Here is a 20593-nt window from a genome sequence, read left to right on the forward strand (position 1 = left end):
AATTCTTTTGGATATATACTCAGAAGAGAGACCATTGGATTATTTTTTATTTATTTTTTCAGAAACTGCCTACCGTATTCCAAAGCAGCTGCACCATTTCACATTCCCACCAACATTGCATTAGGGTTCCAATTTTCCCACATCCTTGTCAACATTTGTTATGTTGTTTTTGTTTTTGTTTTTTGTTTGTTTGTTTGTTTTGCTTTGTTTTGTTGTGTTGTGTTGTGTTGTGTTTTTGAGACAGAGTCTCACTCTCTTGCACAGGCTGGAGTGCAGAGATCTCAGCTTACTGCAACCTCTGCCTCTCCAGTTCAAGCGATTCTCCTACCTCAGCCTCCCAAGTAGCTGAGATTACAGATGTGTGCTACCACGCCTGGCTAATTTTTGTATTTTTAATAGAGATGAGGTTTCCCCTGGTTGGTCTTAAACTCCTGGCCTCATGAGATCGCCACCCTTGGCCTCTCAAAGTGCTGAGATTACAGACATGAACCACCCCACCCAGCCTGTCTTTTGTTTTTTAATAATGATTATCCTAGTGGGTGTGAGGTGATAACCCATTGTAGTTTCGATTTGCATTTCTCTTACAATTAGTGATGAAGAGCATCTTTTTATATCCTTGTTGTCCATTTATGTACCTTCTTTAGAAAAATATCTATTCAAGTCTTTTGCCCATTTTTTAATTTGATGATTTGGCTTGGGTTTTTGTTGTCAAGTTTTGGAATTACTTATATATTCAGGATGTTAACCTCTTACCAGATACATAGTTGCAAATATTTTCTCCCTTTTCATAGGTTGCCTTTTCATTCTACTCATTGTTTTCTTTCCTGCACAAAAGTTACTTTGTTTTGTTTTTTAATTTGATGAAGTCCTATTTGCTTATTTTAGCTTTTCTTCCCTGTACTTTTGGTGTCATCTCCAAGTTCAATGATTTGAATGTGTTTCTCTGTGTTTTCTTTTAAAAGTTTTATAGTTTCTAGTCTTATGTTTACATCTTAATCCATTTTATGTTAAGTTTTTTATATGGTGTAGGCACACGGATATCCAGTTTTTCCAACACTATTTGTTTAAGAGATTATCCTTTTCCCATTCTGTAGCCTTAGCACCCTTGTCGAGTGTCATTTGACCATATACAGGAGGATTTATTTCTGGGCACTCTATTCTGTTCTGTTGGTCTATATGTCTGTCTTGACACCAGTACCATACTTTTAAAAAAATCATTGCTGTAACTTTGTAACATAGCTTGAAAATAGAGAATATTTTGTTTTTCTTTCTTAAGACTGCTCCAGCTGTCAAGAATTCTTTGAGATTTTATATGAATTTTATATTTTTTTCCATTTCTGCAAAAATACCATTTGGATAGATTGCTTTGGGTAATATGGACATTTTAGCAATATTAAGCCATCTAATTCATGGACACAGGATTTCCTTCCATTTATCTGTCTCTCCCTTCAATTTTTTCAGAAATATTTTATACTTTTCAATGTATAACTCTTTTTCCTCCTTCAGTTTACTCGTATTTTATTTATTTTGATGCTTTTTAAATGGGATTCTTTTATTAATTTCCTTTTAGATTGTTCATTGATAATGTATGGAAACCCAATTGATTTTTGTGTGTTAAATTTTTTTGCATTCTGCAACTTCACTGAATTTGTTCATTAATTATAACAAGATTTTTAATGTGTGTCTGTATGTGATCTTTAGGATTTACTACATATAAGGTCATGTCATCTATGAACAGAGGTAATTTTACTTCTTCCTTTCCCATTTGGATGCCTTTTATTTCTTTTTCTGACCTAATCGCTGTTGGTAGGACTTGTAGTACTATGTTGAATGAAACTGGCAAGAGAGGGCATTTTGTCTTATTTCTGATCTTAGGGGAAAAACTTTCAGGTTTTTCTGTTTTGTTTTGTTTTGTTTGTTTGTTTTACCATAAAGTGTGATATTAGATGTGGGTTTTGCATATAAGACCTTTGCTATGTTGAGATAATTTCTTCATATTCCTGGTTCGTTAAGCGATTTTATCATGAAAGGGTGTTTTTGTCACATGCTTTTTTAAAATCAATTGAGCCGAGGCAGGCGGATCACGAGGTCAGGAGATCGAGACCATCCTGGCTAACACGGTGAAACCCCATCTGTACTACAAATACAAAAAAAAAAAATTAGCTGGGCGTGGTGGCGGGCACCTGTAGTTGCAGCTACTCAGGAGGCTGAGGCAGGAGAATGGCGTGAACCCGGGAGGCAGAGGTTGCAGTGAGCCGAGATCACGCCACTGAGCTCCAGCCTGGGCGACAGAGCAAGATTCCATCTCAAAAAAGTAAAATAAAATAAAATAAAAATCAATTGAGATGATCATGTAGTTTTTGACCTTGATCCTGTAAATGTGATGTATTACACCGATTGATTCTCATTTGTGGAAACATCTTTGCATTTCAGAAATAAATCTCTGTTGGTCATGATATATAAACTTTGTAACATGCTGCTGAATTTAGTTTGCTAGCATTTTGTTGAGGATTTTTGTGTCAATATTTATTAAGGATATTTGTCTGTAGTTTTCTTTTTTTTTAAAATAGTATCTTTGTCTGATTTCAGTATCCAGGTAATACTGGCCTCTTATAATGGATTTGGAAGTGCTCTCCGCTTTAATATTTTGGAAGACTTTGAGAATGAGTTGTGTTTATTCTTCTTTAAACGTGTCATAGAATTCTCTAGTGAAGACTTCTGGTCCCCTAGGCTTTTGTTTATTGAGAGGTTTTTGATTATTGATCTAATCTCTTTACTAGTTATGAGTCTATTCAGAAATAAAATTTCTGCATGATTCAGTCTTGATACGTTATATTTTCCTTAGAATTTGTCTGTTTCTTTTAGCCTATCTTGTATGTTGGCATAGAATTAATTGTTCATAGCTGTCTCTTATGATACTATTTACTTCAGTGCCAGAAGTTGTGATGTCTCCTTTTTATCTGGTTTTTGTTATTTGAGTCTTCTCTCTTTCTTTTTACTTACTCTTTTTAAAAAGGGTTTGCCAATTTTGTATATTTTTTTCTCCAAAAATCAACTCTTAGTTTTGTTGATTTTTACATGGGTTTGTTATTTTCTATTCTGTATATTTCAGCTCAATCTGTATTATTATCTTTCTTCACTAAGTTTGGGCTTAGTTTATGCCTCTTTTTCAAGTTCTCTGAAGTATAAAGTCAGGTTTTGATTTGAGATCTTTCTTTTTTTTAATGTAGGTGTTTACTGCTATAAACTTCCCTCTTACTACCTTTATGCTGCCTCGCATATGTTGTGTGGTATGTTGTATTTTCATGTTCACTTGTCTCAAGATATTTTCTAATATTTCTTGTGATTTCTTCTTTGATCCACTGGTTGTTTAAGAGTGTGCTGTTTGATTTCTACATATTTCTGAATTTTTCAGTGTTTCTCTTGGTGTTGAGTTCTAGTTTTGTTCCATTGTAGTCAGAAAAGATACTTGGTGAGATTTCACTCTTCTTGAATTTGTTAAGGTTTGTTTTGTGGCTTAACATGTGGTAAATACTGGAAAGCTTTCTGTCTGCCCTTGAGAAGAATGTGTATTCTGCTGTTGTTGTATGGAGTGTTGTATGGAGTTCTGCATGTGCCTGTTAGGTCCAATTCATCTATAATGTTACTCATATCACCTGTTTTCTTATTAATTTTCTGTCTAAGTAATCTATCTAGTTAATCTGTCTAGTTATTAAAATGGGGTATTAAAATATCCTATTATATTGTTACTATTTATTTCTTTCTTCAGTTATTTCAAAGTTTGCTTCATATGTTTGGGTGCTATGACATTAGGTGCACATATATTTATAATTGTTATATCTCCCAAGTGAATCAACCTTTTTATCATTACATTGTGTCCTTTTTTGTCTCTTGAGACAGTTTTTGACTTAAAGTCTATTTTGTTTGATGTAAGTGTCGCCAACCTCATTCTTTTTTAATTATCTTTTGCATGGGATGTTTTTTCCATACTTTTACTTTCAGTCTGTGCATGCCCTTATATACAAAATGAGTCTGTTGTAGACAACTGAATTGTATTTTTAATCACTTTTTATACTCACTTTAAGATATGGTTCATGTGCCTTAACCATCTTAAGACTCTGCAGAAAAATGTGACGATTAAGTTAGGTTGCCACTGAATGATTAACTCTATACATTTTAAATTGTTTTATATATCAACTAGCACAAATCTCAAGGACAGAAAATAATTTTATTATTTTAGTCATGAAATCCATTTGGCTGTCAGATCTGCTTTTCTAGCAGTGAATTCAAACGTGCAGCCAGCCAGGGAGCATTAGCAGATCGCAAAGCCTGACATGGCACATCAGCAGCCAGCTATTCACTTGTGCAAATTAGAATAAATTGATGGAATAAATTAAAGACAATTTTGTACACTATACACTTTTTAAAAAGGAAGCCATTGCATAATGTAAATTTGCTTATTTATTTCCCCTTTCTTAGGCATTTAATACCATGATATTGGCATTTTAAATCAACTTGTTAAAATTTTGGTATTTTTGTTTAGTATTTGCTTATTAAACAAAACGCTGAAACATGTTTTGAGTATTAAAATGTTCCAAAGAATAATACAAATGAGGACATATAAATGATAGATAAAATTCTTGCTCTCATTGAGCTTATTATGTGGAAGAAGACATGCGTAGTATCGATGAAAGCTTTGGTAGAGGTAGGTGCACGTTACTGTATTGGGGCACAAGGTGGCAGGGACTCACATGAATGATATTAGCACACTGATATGCATGAATACATTGACACATATCTCTTCTCAAATATATTCTAAATATATTAAAACATACACACATTTACTCTCTTTCTTTCTTTGTTCCTCTCTCTCTCTCTCCGTCTCTCCTTCTCTTTCAGCAAAAGCCATAGGGTTGATTCTGCCCTCTAGGGAACTTCTCCACCAGGCCAGTTGAGCAGCTGATGAACCTAACACACTGTAATATACCCTGCAGTAGACAACTTATTGTAGCTACTTTACTCCTTACAGACCAGCCATTCAGGGCCAAAGTCTCCACATTCCCAGACACACAGGGAGCTTCATAAACATCTTAACAAAATTGCAATCTTCTTTATAGAATACCCACATCTGTGTTTCCTAGTAATGTATTCACTTATGGAATTTAAATATAATAGAGATACCGTATGTTCTAATATAATAATTATCTAATAATAATTAAAATTAGCAGTCATTGGGTTTTATTAAAAGCTAGTAACTAGGATTATAAACGGAATCAGAATAAAGAGACAAATGGAATTTGACTGAAGTATCAATATTTTTGTTTTGCAAAACCAAACCAGAACTTAAACACATTCAGGCTAATCCAAAAAAGGAACTTACATCTGTTTGTTGAGGACTGATTGTTCTCTAGGAGAAATGTTCATAATTTCTCTGGTAATGACAGGTGGGTATTTCCCCTGACTCTAAGCTGTATGCACCATTCTCTGAGAGACCTGTCAGCTGTGCTAATATGATCAACCACCCAGGATCACCTCTCAACTTTGTCAATTTTCTCTATTCTCACTTGGTTCTCTGATCACTTTTACTCACAGAGAAACAGGGAAGAATAATTTGGCAAAGGAAGCTCGGCATTTAGAGCTGAGTTTTCTGTCCTTCAAAATGTACTATACCTTCAATTGACTCATTTAGCATTTAATGAAAAAAAGAACAGTTAACCAGCTCTCTCTGTCTGCAACAATCTTCCTCTTAACAAAAACAAAATAGATTTATACTTTGTTGTTTTTTACTCTTTACCCTTAGGCTTTCTCTCTGAGCTTCTTGAGTGTTTAAAAGTGTTATTTGACATTACTGCATACATGAGAAATGCACTTAAAAATGTTAACCCATGTGAAATAGGTGTATAGTTCCTCTGCTAGTAAATGTAGTAAATTCCCCCAACCACGGAATAACTCCGCATTTTTTTCTGATGAAATCTTGTGCCAAAAACCATCTCATTAGAGAAAAACAAATCTCAAAAAATGCAAGGTTCAGCATGGTTCCACCAAATCAGAACTATATGACTTAAATGGTATAACCACTTTAGAAAACAATATGGCAGTAACATAAAACTAAGTATGCCTTTACAGCATGATCAAGGAATTCCACTCTGAGATATTCACCTAAGACATATGAAAATACATATCCATACATAAAATATGTATGGTAATTATTTGTAATTGCCAAATATCATTAGTTATTATTTCTAAAGGCTAAAAACCAGAAATAACCTAAAGGTTTTAACCTAATTGGTAAATACATCAATAATTTTTTTTTTGTATTTGTACCATAGAATTTGTATTTGTGCTATAGAATATTACTCAATTGTAGAAAGAAACAAAATAAATAATAAATGAATCTCAAAAACTTTATGCTACATGAATTAAGTTAAAATTAGAAGTCTACATACTGTATGCTTCTATTAAAGTGAAATCTTAGAAAAGGCAGAATTATAACAACAGCATGTCCATGGTTGCCTGGGAGCATGGAAGGGTAGGGGATTAAATAAAAAGGGACTTGAGGAAATTATTTAGGGTGAGGGATTGTTTGTCTGTGTTAACTGTGTTAGTGCTTACATGGTAGTATACAGTTATCCAAAGAATTAAACTATATATTTAAAATTGGTGAGTTTTATCTGTAAATACTACCTTAAAAAACAAAAAAGAGGGAAAAAAATTAAATGATTTTGTCATTGATACCTAATGTGAATTCCCCAGAATAGTACATGCCCAATGGAAGAGCAAGTGGTTTATTATTTCAAAATTCCAAACAGGGATATATTCACACATATGCACACACTCATCTTTAAATCTCTAAATACTACATGATCTGCAGCATTTTACGTATTTTACATATTTTGTGTGAAAACTTACATATACAAGAAAAGGTTGGTTCAGTTTTATGTTTATATTGATGGATAATTTCTTGTAAACTATAGATATGATTTTATTAAAATAACTTAAACTTCTCTGTAAATGAAATATCTTGGTAAGATATTTCAGGGAAAATGTGTTTCTTAGATTAAGAATATTGAGATCAAGCAGTGGCCTATCAATCTCTACTGTTGAAATAAATTATGGTCAATAATTAGCAAGAGCATTTATTTCTATTTAAACTCTATTTGCTCTAATGTTACTCCACATTCCAATTATTTATTGTAATATGTTTTGGGATAATCAAAGAAACACCAAGACAGCACATTGCAATAAGAGTATTTGATCTCCGAGAGAACAAAAGTCTTAGGTCCTCCTTGATATAAATGAATTATATTCATTTAAATATTGTCTGAAGATTTGAATTTACAATCCATAACTCTTGTAGGTGAATCAGATTTAAGTAATCAAAAGCTTGTTAGTGCTGTTGCTTTTTCATATTTTCTGCATCTAAAATGGTAAAACGGCCTTTTCTCCCTAAGTTTTCTGTTCCACATAAGGTTTCTTTACAGCAGCAAAATGTGTCTTTCCATGAATAATACCACAATTTAAGTTTGTGCTTTGGATGCATTTATTTGAAACCATCCCAAAATGTATTGAGTAGTAGCAATTTATACTTTTCATCAATCATTTCTCCTTTTAATTATAATTACTCTGTTTCAGAAATTATACTGTCGTTAATTCCAAAATCATCGTGGTCACAATAAGGCCTGAACCCAAAACAACCGATTCGTTTCTGGAGATAGAACTAGCTCATTTGGCTAATGTAAGTACCATCCACTGAGCATTGACTTGCTTGTAGAATTACCTTTTTAACAGTCATTCTTTGACTGATAACACCAGAATACATTTTCTAGACTTTTATAGTTGCAAATGAATTAACTTGTTATGAGTATATGTATTATAAAGAAACAGAATGATTATTCTATGCTTCTTTCATGATAAAATTCTCTTCAATTTATCCAAATGAGTATATGTATTATAAAGAAACAAATAATGATTATTCTGTGCTTTTTTCATGATAAAATTCTCTTCAATTTATCCTAATAATAGTTAATAAATAATTTATCAGTGCACACATCTTTACCAAGCTTTGTGCTAGGCACTGGAGAAGGTGAGGTGAGTAAGAGCCTATTAACTGTGGGGGTGCTTACATGGTAGTATACAACTATCCAAAGCGTTAAACTATATACTTAAAATTGGTGAGTTTTATCTGTAAATAAAAGTCGATCTCACTATGTGGTAGGAAAGAAAAAATTTAAGTTGCATGCTGCAGTAAAAGTTATAAACAGTGCAAAGGGGAACGATTAATTCAGAGGAAGGGGGTGCTGGGTGGGGTGGGTGGCATGTAGAAATACTAAGTCAAGGCCGGGCGCGGTGGCTCACGCCTGTAATCCCAGCACTTTGGGAGACCGAGACGGGTGGATGACGAGGTCAGGAGATCGAGACTATCCTGGCTAACACGGTGAAACCCCGTCTCTACTAAAAATACAAAAATTAGCCGGGCGTGGTGGCGGGCACCTGTAGTCCCAGCTACACGGGAGGCTGAGGAAGGAGAATGGCTTAAACCCGGGAAGCAGAGCTTGCAGTGAGTGGAGATCACGCCACTGCACTCCAGCCTGGGTGACAGTGCGAGACTCCGTCTCAAAAAAAAAAAAAAAGAAAAGAAAGAAAGAGAGAAATACTAAGTCAAGGATCAGGGAAGGCTTATTATAACTACTTAGGTGCTCCCATTGTCTAAATCAAAGTCTTTCATATCAGAATGAAAATAACTCATTCTTAAATCTATCCAACTACAACTGAAAGGCTTCAGATTTTGTTCAGTCCTTTATACAAATTTTCAGTGTCTACTTATTATTTAAATAATCGAATGCTTAAATCATTGAAGGACAGGAGCAAGGAAAGTGATTCCTATGAAAGTCTTCCTTATTGTACTTTCATAGTTCCTGTATTAAAATAAGCCCATCTCATGATTTACATGTACTTATTTTTATTCCTTGCAAAGTTTTTATGAAGTTGACCTTTCTTGACATTGAAAAAAAAAAAAGCAAAAAGTGATTAAGTCATTTTCCCAAGCTCATATAGTTAGTGAATGACATAGCATAATTTATACTCACATTCTTTTGGCTATAAAACTTGTGTATTTTCTACTATTGTGTAGTTTCTGATTTCCTGAAAAAATCAGCCTTAGTTTTATAGAAAAATGATAATCATCTTTCCTGTGAATCACTTTTTACTAAGATGCCCCAGGCTTCTTAGATTATTTAATAAAAATTTCAAATCTCTCTGCAATAACTTTCAAAGATTGCGGTTAATATTTAAACTATTAGGTGTTTTACTACTTTTGCCAAAATACTACTTCTATCTAACCTTAAGAACGTGTTTTAGTTCTACAATATCTACCTCCTTATACCTTAGTATAGTCATCTCTTCACTGCACTGAAAACTGGGAGACATTTTTAACTTTTGAACATTTGCTTTTGAATAAAGAATTTGTGCATTCAAAATTTTTTATGAAAATATGTTTTTGTTGTTTATCTACAGTTACAAGCTTTGGGATAAAGTAGTAAGAGATATTAATTCTCTGTATCAGATTATAGAATTACTGAAAAAGCACCCAGTGTAAGAATGTGTACTCTGTTTCTTATGCAGAGAACATTTGTGCAAATGAATCACAAGACTTACATAAATAAAGATTAAAACATTATTTAGAACTTAAAGAACATGTTAAAGGAAGCTTTTTTGATAAATTAAAAAAGAGTAGTCTCAAAAATAGTGTTGAAATAGTCTCACTATCTGAGTATAATAAAACTTTTTGAAATGAACGTATTTAAGCTTTGAGTCTGTCTTTTATCTTCTGGAAATGTATTTTGTCAGCTGATTTACAAAAGATATAAACCATGTACAAAAAATATTTTCTACATATGGAAAACAAAGAACATAGTCAACAAATTTTATTAAGCACCAGCTAGTACTGGAATGACAATGAAAGTCAGCATGGAAGAATGATGAGATAATTATCCCAAGTCACTTAGAATTAATTGTGTCTTTCAGTATTTTGAGTAAGTGAATTGACCAGGTTCCCACAAGAATACTATCTCCACTCTAGAAAGCCCGTATTTAAAATATATGTATATATGTAGACGAATGTGTTACAAAAAGTGGATAGGGAGAGGAGAATAGAAAGAGGAACAATTTACGCTAGAGAAGAAAAAGTCTCTAGGCGCTCTTGTTTAGACTCTCCGCCGTGCACATCGTGCCTCTCCTCAGAGGCTCCTCCAGTTACTGACCACACAACTGAGCCTCTCTGGGCTGCTCTGGACTCTTATTTAAAATGTCCATCTCACTGTTGTCTGTACAATGCATACAACCCTTCTACTTTACTGTTTTGAATTTCTAAAGCTTATTGTATTTACATTTATTTTATTGCTAAAATTAGATTTTGTGAAATACTTTGGGAAGTATAACTGTTCACTAAGGGAGGGAATATGTGATTTATTTATTGAATATCATAATATTATTACCAATCTTATAAAAATATATTCTATGTACTGAGATTAGTTTATTTCCATTGAAGAGAAGACAAAAAAGGTTCATTTTGAAATACGATGTTAGCTGAAATGTGAAGAAAAAATAGATCTTAAATATGCAGACTGAAATTTATTAGAAAAAGCCTGAACTTCATATATATATATATATGTGTGTATATATATATTTTTTTTTTCACACATATATATTTATACACACACACACACACATATACAGTTGGCCCTCAGTATCTGCATCTGTGGATTCAACCAACCACAGATGAAAAATATTTGGAAAAAAATTAAAAATAACAGTACAACAATAAAAATAATACAAAGGTAAAAATATAGTATAAAAACTATTTACATAGTGTTTACACTGTCTTATGGTATTCGGTCTTTTTTTTTTTTTTTTTTAGAGACAGAGTTTCGCTCTTTTTGCCCAGGCTGGAGTGCAATGGCGCGATCTCGGCTCACCGCAACCTCTGCCTCCCGGGTTCAAGTGATTCTCCTGCCTCAGCCTCCTGAGTAGCTGGGATTTCAGGCATGTGCCACCACCCCGGCTAATTTTGTATTTTTTAGTAGAGACGGGGTTTCTCCATGTTGGTCAGGCTGGTCTTGAACTCCCGACCTCAGGTGATCCACCTGCCTCGGCCTCCCAAAGTGCTGGGATTACAAGCGTGAGCCACCACGCCTGGCGGTATTAGGTCTTTTAAGCAATTTAGAGATGATTTCAAGTATATGAAAGAATATGGATAGGTTATATGCAAATATATATAAGATTCTTGAGCATACATGGATTTTGGTATCTGCAAGGGGTTCTGGAACCAACCCCCTATGGATAACAAGAGACAACTAATATACACACACCCACCCCCCACCTCCAACCTCCACACATATACACCTACATATATATTAATATATACAATTATGTATATATGCATGTATATACATATGCATGCCCATTTTTGTTGCCTGCAAAATTTTTTAGAAATGATGTATCTCTAATATCAAATCTGTCTACTTTCACCTATTTTCTTATATCAAAAGTATCCATTGTACTTTCAGGAAAGAATAACTTGAAAGTTACATTTTATTAAAATGTCTTGTGAAAAAAGAAAGGAAGATGGGAATTAGTAGTTATAGTGAGTTATAGTGAGTTAACAGGAAAAGCCTGTTAACATTTTCTTTTAAAAGTGTGTCTCAGAAAACTTTTTAAAAAATAGCATTTACAATATGTTAAATATAATAAGGCTCTTGGAAACTAATAGGAATAGGTAATAAAATATGGAACCTGGCAATTCCAAATTGTGTTTAGCAAAGCCAATTGCAGCGTTAACCAGATTATGTCATTAATTAGTAAGACACTATTCTTAGTTCAGTTTTTCAGGCTGATGGCTTCATTGTCATGACTTATAAAGTCAGGGTATGTGGTCTTTAGTGCTTAAGCATAATAATTAATGGCTTTCAAGAAATATCAAATTTTTTCTCCTCCCCCCCCAAAAATTTGTTTTTTATATCACTTAAGAGTGACATTTATACTCATCAAATTTTTAGAACCTATAATGCATAAGGAAAGTTAATCATCTTATTGAAAATAATTCTTGAGGCCCAATGAGTGCAATAGAATAGATCCCTATGTACACAAACACATATACTATTAGGATCCCTTGTGTCTGACAGGTCTAGGCCTACTGTGACTTTCCAAGGTGAATAACATCTTTATATTTAAAGATGAGTTAGAAGAAAAAGAAGGTAAATGTATTTTAGTTATCTCATGCTCTATCAACTTTGCAAGCCTGAAAATGCATACTTTTCCCAAATGAAGTTTTTATGTAGTTCCATTTCGAATGGAAGGATAGAGTGGACCACACCAGCCTGCAGTCTCATCTTGACTTTAAATTTTTTTTTTCCTCTGGGCATCAACTCCAAATGATGTAGGTAGGGTGCTGCTGCTGTCTTTCAGGGTTGACATAAATAATACATTATGTTTGTAGTTCTCAAATTGATCTAATGATAATTTGGGCTTATAGGTTTTGTTTTCTTTGCCATATTTGCATGCATCCTAATGGTATGAAGCTGACAAAGAAATTTGTTTTATGTGTATAAAGTAATTTTAAATGAAAATTAACCATGACCCTATGACCTTTGTAAATCATAGTGGAAAACACAGTGACAACTGTATCTTCATTATAAACATGAGAAACAATGAAAAGAAATTCCAACATTCATCGGTGGGTATTTTCATGCATATAAAGGTTAATAACCTAAGGATTTAAAAATTATTTGGCAAAACTTTAAAAAATTCAGTGTGTGCATCCGTAATTTTCACAAAGGGTTGTTTGATATGCCTTTACTTTTTGAATTACTTTTCTGCCCTAGCTTTATCCATTTGGAAGTGGTTTCTGATATTTTGTCTGTTTACAGTTCTTGGTAACTTTTCTTTTTTTTTTTTTTTTTTTTTTTGAGACGGAGTCTCACTCTATCGCCCAGGCTGGAGCGCAGTGGCCAGATCTCAGCTCACTGCAAGCTCCGCCTCCCGGGTTTACGCCATTCTCCTGCCTCAGCCCCCCCCCGAGTAGCTGGGACTACAGGCGCCTGCCACCTCGCCTGGCTAGTTTTTTGTATTTTTTTTTAGTAGAGACGGGGTTTCACGGTGTTAGCCAGGATGGTCTCGATCTCCTGACCTCGTGATCCGCCCGCCTCGGCCTCCCAAAGTGCTGGGATTACAGGCTTGAGCCACCGCGCCCGGCCTCTTGGTAACTTTTCTAGAGAGTCTTGAAATGCTACTAGACAAGTAGATTGAAGGCCCTTCCAACAACTGAAATTGAGATAGAAATTGCTCTCTAGCTACATTTTTTGGTTATAGCCTAAATTTCTTAACTTGAGTAGACATCCTTCTCATGTTTCAAATTTAGTTTATTTATATTTATAATACATAATTGATATTCTTTAAAAACATTTCAGTATGATTGTGCTATTGTTGGAGCAGGGGGTCGGCAAACTTTTTTAGTTAAGAGTCTGATGGTAAAGAATTTCAGGCATGAGAGTCATAATGGCTTCTGTCACATCCACTGAACTATAGTGTGGCTGTATTTCAATAAAAAGTAATTTACAACAGATGGCAGGTCAGATTTGGCTCATGGGCTATTGTTTGTCAACGCCTGTGTAATAAGCAGAATAGTGACTCCTCCAAAAATGTCTACATCCTAATCCCCAGAACCTATGACTGTGTTGTGTTACAAGTCAGAAGGGATGTTTGTGTGAGTACATGTCAAAAGGCATATGTGTGTTACATGTCAAGAGGAACTTCTGTGTGACTGCCCTTGTCTCTGCTATAGCCCTATATAATTATTATTAGGGCATATTATTATAGTCCTTTTGGATGTAAAAGAAAAGGACATAGGCTATATGTTGTACCTATATAAAATCTAGTTATTTAATTTATTTATTTATTAAAGTTGTTTGCCACATTAATTAATATTAAATACTTGAACATTTTTAACTCTAGAAGACCCATTTGTTTGCTGAGAGGTACACCAGACTCTATGCAGCCATTACTGGAAATGGTGTAATCACATACAGGTAGGGCACTCTGAGACATATATGTGGAGGCAATGATTTTCTTTGAAGGATACACGTGTAAAAATGTCCTCATGATAGTTCTACTTTTTACTGCTTCCCATATGACAAGTGGAAAGTATTCCTCTGGAAATAACACAGGTTAGTGATATATCTCAGAAATTAGAGAAGCAAGCTGTTATCCTATCTATAAAAATAGTGTCATCTGGTTAATGTAGGCTACTAACTACATAGCAGAAGTGATATTAAATATGTGTCCTCCCCTTGTATTCCAATCAAATAGCTGCCAACTTTCTGTGAATAGCTATGTAACATGGATGGGACTCATCCTGATAAAAACAGTATTCTACATTTCTCACTTCAGTGGCCTTCATGTAATTCTGCTTTAGCTAAAGCCATTTTTTTTCCATTCCATCTTAGTTTATCTGGTTTTCAATGTGATGAGAATCCTCATAAAATCCATCCAAATTATCTACATTTCCAACTTCCTAACAAGTAAGAGTTCAGTATTGTATTCTCAATGTGTTTTTTTAGGCTTTAGGTACACAACAGCTATCCCTTAAAAACTGAACATAAGACCCAGATTTAGCTCCTTCTAAGTATCACATAAAATACTAAAATATGGAACAGTACTTATCATAACTTTGAGAAAATATTAGAGAAGAACATCCAGGAGATTACTTCCTGTTGAGTTTTATATTGTACTTTTTCACTGCTGCATCCCCTTGTGTGGTGTTTTACTCTTTAAGGCCCTGTAGAACTGTTCATATGTTAAAAGACATGACCCTGAAATGAGTCCCTCTCACTGATCAAATATTAGTGACCTGTGATAGATTTGACTGTGGAAAAATTTACATCTACTAATGTCTTGTTTCCCTTAGCAATTCCTGAGATTTTTTGAATGTGTCCTTCTAAAATATCATTAAAATTATGGGGAGGCCGAGGCGGGTGGATCATGAGGTCAGGAATTCAAGACCAGCCTGGCCAAGATGGTGAAACCCCATCTCTACTAAAAATACAAAAAAAAAAGAAAGAAAAAAAAAATTAGCCAGCCTCAGTGGCAGGCGCCTGTAATCCCAGCTATTCAGAAGGCTGAGGCAGGAGAATGGCTTGCACTCGGAGGACAGAGGTTGCAGTAAGCCAAGATCACTCCACTGCACTCCAGCCTGGGCTGCAGAGTGAGACTCTCTCTCTCAAAATAAATAAATAAATAAATAAATAAATAAATAAATAAATAAATAATATGCACAAGATATGAACTGGTCTTTTGCAGATCCAGTTATGCAAACTGGAAATATTCTTGAGGAATCTCCAAAATCTATTTGGGTAGTTACATACAATAATAACAATTAATCTTTAGTGGAGAAAGAAAGAGAGGATAAACTTAGAATCCAGGTCATTTTACAATAATGCCTTGCCATCTAAGATTTAGGAAATTAAAGACAGACAATACAGTGTCAGTTGAAGAGTCTTTCTCCCCTTCACTCAAGAGACCAATGTCAACTCACTGAACAATGTGACAGAAAAATTCATTCTGTAACATCTAACTCAGAGCACTGGAAATGTCAAATAGTTATGATGAAGTCACTGCCCTTCATCCTGCACTTAGCTGCTTTGCCTATTTACTTGCTTTGCCTCTACAGAAAAGAGATTATTTTTGTTTCAAGGAGGCTGTGAAGGTACAAAAAAGTTCTGAAGTTTCAAGATTAGTAGTTTATTATGGCATATGACCACCAAGCATTCAAACATCTGAGTAAAAATAGAGTAACCACGTTATTTCTTTTTTTAAGCAATTGTGTTTGTAATTTACAAATAATAATTGTATTGACCTGTGGGGTACAATGAGAGGTTTTGATATATGTTTACAATATAGGATGCTTAAATCAGAGTAATGAACAAATCCATCACCTCACAAGGTTTCAGTAGACGGGAGGAACACGCTTTAATGATCTATTGCACAGAATGGTGACTATGATAAATAGTAATGCATTGTTTATTTCAAAATTACCGAGTAGGTTTAAATGTTTTCAGCATGTTATTTCTGCCATGTGTATCATGAGCAATGATTCTCTAAATTTGATGTGAAAAAAATTACGAAGAGGCAAGATTGTCATTATTAAAATGGAGATTTCTACGTTTAGTCTCAACCTTAACATTCCTATTGCCAATGAATCCACATTTTTTGTATTCATCCCAGTTTATTCTGAAGTAGGTCCAGAGAAACACTTTGAAAGCATCATTAAGATAGCAAGAGTGTGATTAAGGTAGCATATGCATTGAATATATTTAAAATTTAAAACACCAGGGAAAATTTATAGAAACTTGGTCATTTGTATTGTGATATTATTGTTATCTTTTCTGTAACCAACTTGTTTCAGATCTCTTCTCAAAGATAATCTTACTGATGAAGCTTTCTTAATAAACAAAAGTACTATCCACTCTATTTTCCTAGTCGTACATAGTCATACCTCTCTCTCTCTGCCCTTCACTATGGTGAAATACATGAGGCAGGGACTCATCCTTGTATCACAGTGCCTTGAATGGTTCTTGGAATGTAACAGGTGTTTAGTAAATGAATTCAGAATGGTTGCAGAATGGTTAGACTTGTTGTGATCATCTGCCTGCTATCTCTTCTGACTTCTGCACTTTGTGAGGGTAATATAACATAGTTGAGTATTTCCTTAAAAAGACCTAGGAGAGAGTTTTGAAAGAATAAAATGAATTTCTAGAATCATTGAGAGTGAGGGCTAGAAAAGATGTCCAGATCATCTATTTTATAAATAAGAAAAAAAAAGTCACGCAGTCCAGCAAAAGGGAGAACCACCCATTGAAATACATTGGCAAAGCTAGTGATATATTCTACTCTTAAGTAAATATATTTGTTTGGTTGATAACGGAACAGAGGAGAGAAGTAAAAGAAAATAGCGAAGACACTCGAGAGTGGTGTGTAGAACATCTACGGCAATTAGAAATTTGAGCAGTGGTAAATTTTTTAAATGCTTAAAAGTGAGTAAGTAGAAACATGTAGAATTCAGCTATGCTGTTTTGAATGGAACCAAGAGTGGCAGTTTTTGTTTGTTTTGCCAAAAATATGTTTGTCAAGAATAGCATTTCCTTTTCAAAAGTTTCCAAATATGTGCAGTGTTACCATTTGGTAGGTCAATATATACTATTTATTGATAGTTTGGTAAATTAATCTTCTTTAACCCATCTGTCTTGTTTACCTGAGAATTTTTGTTTTCTTAGTTTACTACATTTGTTAAATCTACTTCTACAGATTAGTACTTAGCTTCTCTCTTTTCCTCTAGCCCTGCCATTACATTTTTTTATATTGGGCTATTTCCCGTTATTGATTTTCTGTAAATTCCTCATAACAGATCTAGTAACAGAGTCCCTTTGAGGAAAGTAAATGAAAATTATAACAAATATTTTACAGGCACTTACTCAGCAAAACCTTGTAGCCAGCTTTCTTTTTTTTAATATTTAGAATCCATTCATCATAGGTTACTTTTTTTTCCATCTCACATTCTAATTGCTTAAGTGACTAGTGTTTTCAGGTACTAAGTTTTTTCTCATTTGTTTGTTCTGCTTATTTTTCTAAACTTCAAATGTTCCAACTATTGACCTTAGCTCACAATCTCACATATTGGTGACCGTACTAGAATAAATGTTTATGGTGTGTATCCCAGAATGTGTAGTGAAACCTAAGATTGAATGATGCATTTTGGAACCTATAATAATACTCACATGTATGGTGTTTAAATTTCCATAAGCACAAAAAGAAAGAGAAGCATGCAGCAGGATCTAAGAAGTAAGGGGTGAAGAACATGGAGAATAAAACTGAATGTTGACAAAGTCATGGAAAAAGATTAGAAGAAGCATTTCTCATTTTGAAACCTTTTTTGAAGAATAAATCAGTTTCTTTATGGTGATAAAAAGGAAAGAAGTATCCAAACAATTAAGTTTACATGATGTTTCTTTTCTATTTTTTTTTGTTGTTGTTGTGGCCCTACTGTGAACAATCATTGTGAAATATTAAGCCTATAGTCAGTATCTTATATTAGTTTATATAAAGATTTATCCTACATTATACCTCATTAAAATCAGCCAATTAGATTTAATGGATCTGTTATCGCAAGTTCCTCAGCTGCACTTGGTTTCTGTATCCTTGAAATGCATACTCCCATACTCTTCACTGTGATGTTACAAGGATAATTTGTTTTCTATAAGGTTATCTGAGCTCCTTTGAACAAAGCCCTAGGTAAATATAGCATAACTTTATGACAGCATTTTGGCGGTGCTGTGGATTTATCAGAAAGTCACAAGCTATATGAAAAATTCAGGTAAGACTAGACAGGATCTTATAAGATAGATAAGAAACAAATTTAATACACCATTCCCCTTTCCTTCCTTAGAACATCTAGATCTATGCCTTCTGTAGGAACCAGATAATAACCCATTTCGTCTATGAAACTTGTGCTGACTAGCATAGGCCATGACGCTCCATTCCCTCATTTGTTCTTTACTTAGTAAACTATGGCTAGTGATATTTATGTAAACATTTTGCTTGGATTGCTATAGGAACATTCCATGTGTATATTTCTCATCTACTTCTATAGGACTATGACCTTTTTTCAGGAAAGACAGTGTTATTATACTTTAGGAGCATAGTGTAGGGAGATATGAGCATTTCATAATAAGACCCCACCCCATCAAAGGGCAGAAGCTGCAGGGAGGTAAGAAGTACCCGGCAGGAGAGGCCCCAAGAGGTTTGACTACCAATGGGGCTCAGCAAGGGAGTCTCCTGAGAATCCACCCAAGTGCTGGCGATGTTGTAGGACTTTTTCCTTAGCTCAGCTAAGAGCCGGGTTCTTATTACATGATCACAAGAGATTAGGCTTCCAGACACTTTGAAGGGTGAGAAAAAAAAATGGAATTTATTGGGAAAACAGGGGATAAAAATAAAACAGGGACCCTCCGCAAAGCCAGAGTCCTGCTAGCTGGCTTCCTGCCTGGCTGATTGAATTCCAATTTCCACCCCCAGGAGAGGAGAGGCCAGGCTCCTCCCCTGCAAATGGTGTGAACCTCCCAAGGCTCACCCAACTGCACATTCCTCACAGTGCTCAGGCCTTGGAGGTTCTGTCAGGGAGCCCTTCCCACCTGGCTGTATCAGTGAGAAGAGTCAACATAAATCATCAAATAGGGCCAGATTGCTCAGAACTGGCTTTGGACCTTAGCAGGCAGGTGAAAACCTTTTGCTTCCTTTACCTCCCCTCCCTCACCCCTCTATCACCCTGGCCACTGGCAGAGTCATGCCCCACCTCCGCCCAGGCCTTCATCTGGAGGAGGGAAGATGATCTGACATTCAATCAGGTTCTATGTTTTGATTATTGTTTGTAACAGATCATTTTCAATTGCTAATGACATGACTATCGTGATTTAATGTGACAACCAAAGCCTGTTATTTAAGAGTGACTCAAAACTTTGGAGTTTGGTTTTTTGTTGGTTTGTTTGTTTTCAAATTATGACTAAATTTCCATCCAGAAGCAAGAAAAAGATCATTTTTTACTAAATAAATTTTAAAGGAAGAATGGGAAACAAAACCAAATGCATTTTCTGATTGCTTAAAAAAAATATCCAAGATACCTTAGATATGTGGTCTTTCAGGGAATTTTTAGAATAACTGGGATGCTGCAATATTAGAGTTAGTCATGTACCAATTAAAATGAATAATATGTAAGGTTTGAGTTAATTTCATATGTTTTAGAACAGCGATCTTACTATTTATTTCTAGCAAAAATTTAGAATGGACCCATCAAACAACATTTAGAAAGGCACACCTCCAAAAGAGCTGCTCTGGACTTTCAAAGATATTTCTTTCCCAGTTACACTCCAGTGATTAACTATTTGTAGACAACACTGAAGCCTGAGGGCTGAGTCATAGCTTACTGTCTATGAGGGACTGTTTCCACCTGTGGAAGGAAGGCAGTGGCCTGTTTCAATACTGTATTTTTTTTTTTTTTTTTTTTTTTGAGACACAGTCTCGCTCTGTCACCCAGGCTGGAGTGCAGTGACGTCATCTCAGCTCACTGCAAGCTCCGCCTCCCGGGTTCCCGCCATTCTCCTGCCTCAGCCTCTTGAGTAGCTGGGACTACAGGCGCCTGCCACTACGTCCGGCTAGTTTTTTGTGTTTTTAGTAGAGACGGGGTTTCACCGTGTTAGCCAGGATGGTCTCCATCTCCTGACCTCGTGATCCTCCCGCCGCGGTCTCCCAAAGTGCTGGGATTACAGGCGTGAGCCACCGTGCCCGGCCTCAGGACTCTTTTAACTGCCTTGGTCTGTTAATTATTATTATCAGTAACTAAGTTGGATGAAGACATAGATAATCATGTTTGGTTTTTTAATTCTGTAATGACACAAAGCTTAAAAGCAATACTGGATGTGTGGGATGCCAAAATCAGGATTTTAAAAGCTCAGCAGAGATTGCCATGTATGAGTAATACCTATCTAGCTCA

General features: G+C 34.9%; 1 protein-coding gene across 4 annotated transcripts in view; it reads left to right on the top strand.

Annotated features, from left to right (window-relative positions):
• ADGRB3 (adhesion G protein-coupled receptor B3) overlaps positions 1 to 20593 on the top strand; it is a 743596-nt gene that overhangs the window by 409295 nt on the left and 313708 nt on the right. For all 4 annotated transcript variants that reach the window (XM_031667688.1, XM_031667689.1, XM_031667690.1 and 1 more), the window contains one exon: positions 7633 to 7735. In XM_031667688.1, coding sequence (XP_031523548.1) covers positions 7633 to 7735 — 103 coding nt within the window. The remainder of the gene's footprint in view (positions 1 to 7632; positions 7736 to 20593) is intronic.

The sequence above is a fragment of the Papio anubis genome, chromosome 6 (assembly GCF_008728515.1).
Source record: "Papio anubis isolate 15944 chromosome 6, Panubis1.0, whole genome shotgun sequence".
NCBI lineage: Eukaryota > Metazoa > Chordata > Mammalia > Primates > Cercopithecidae > Papio > Papio anubis.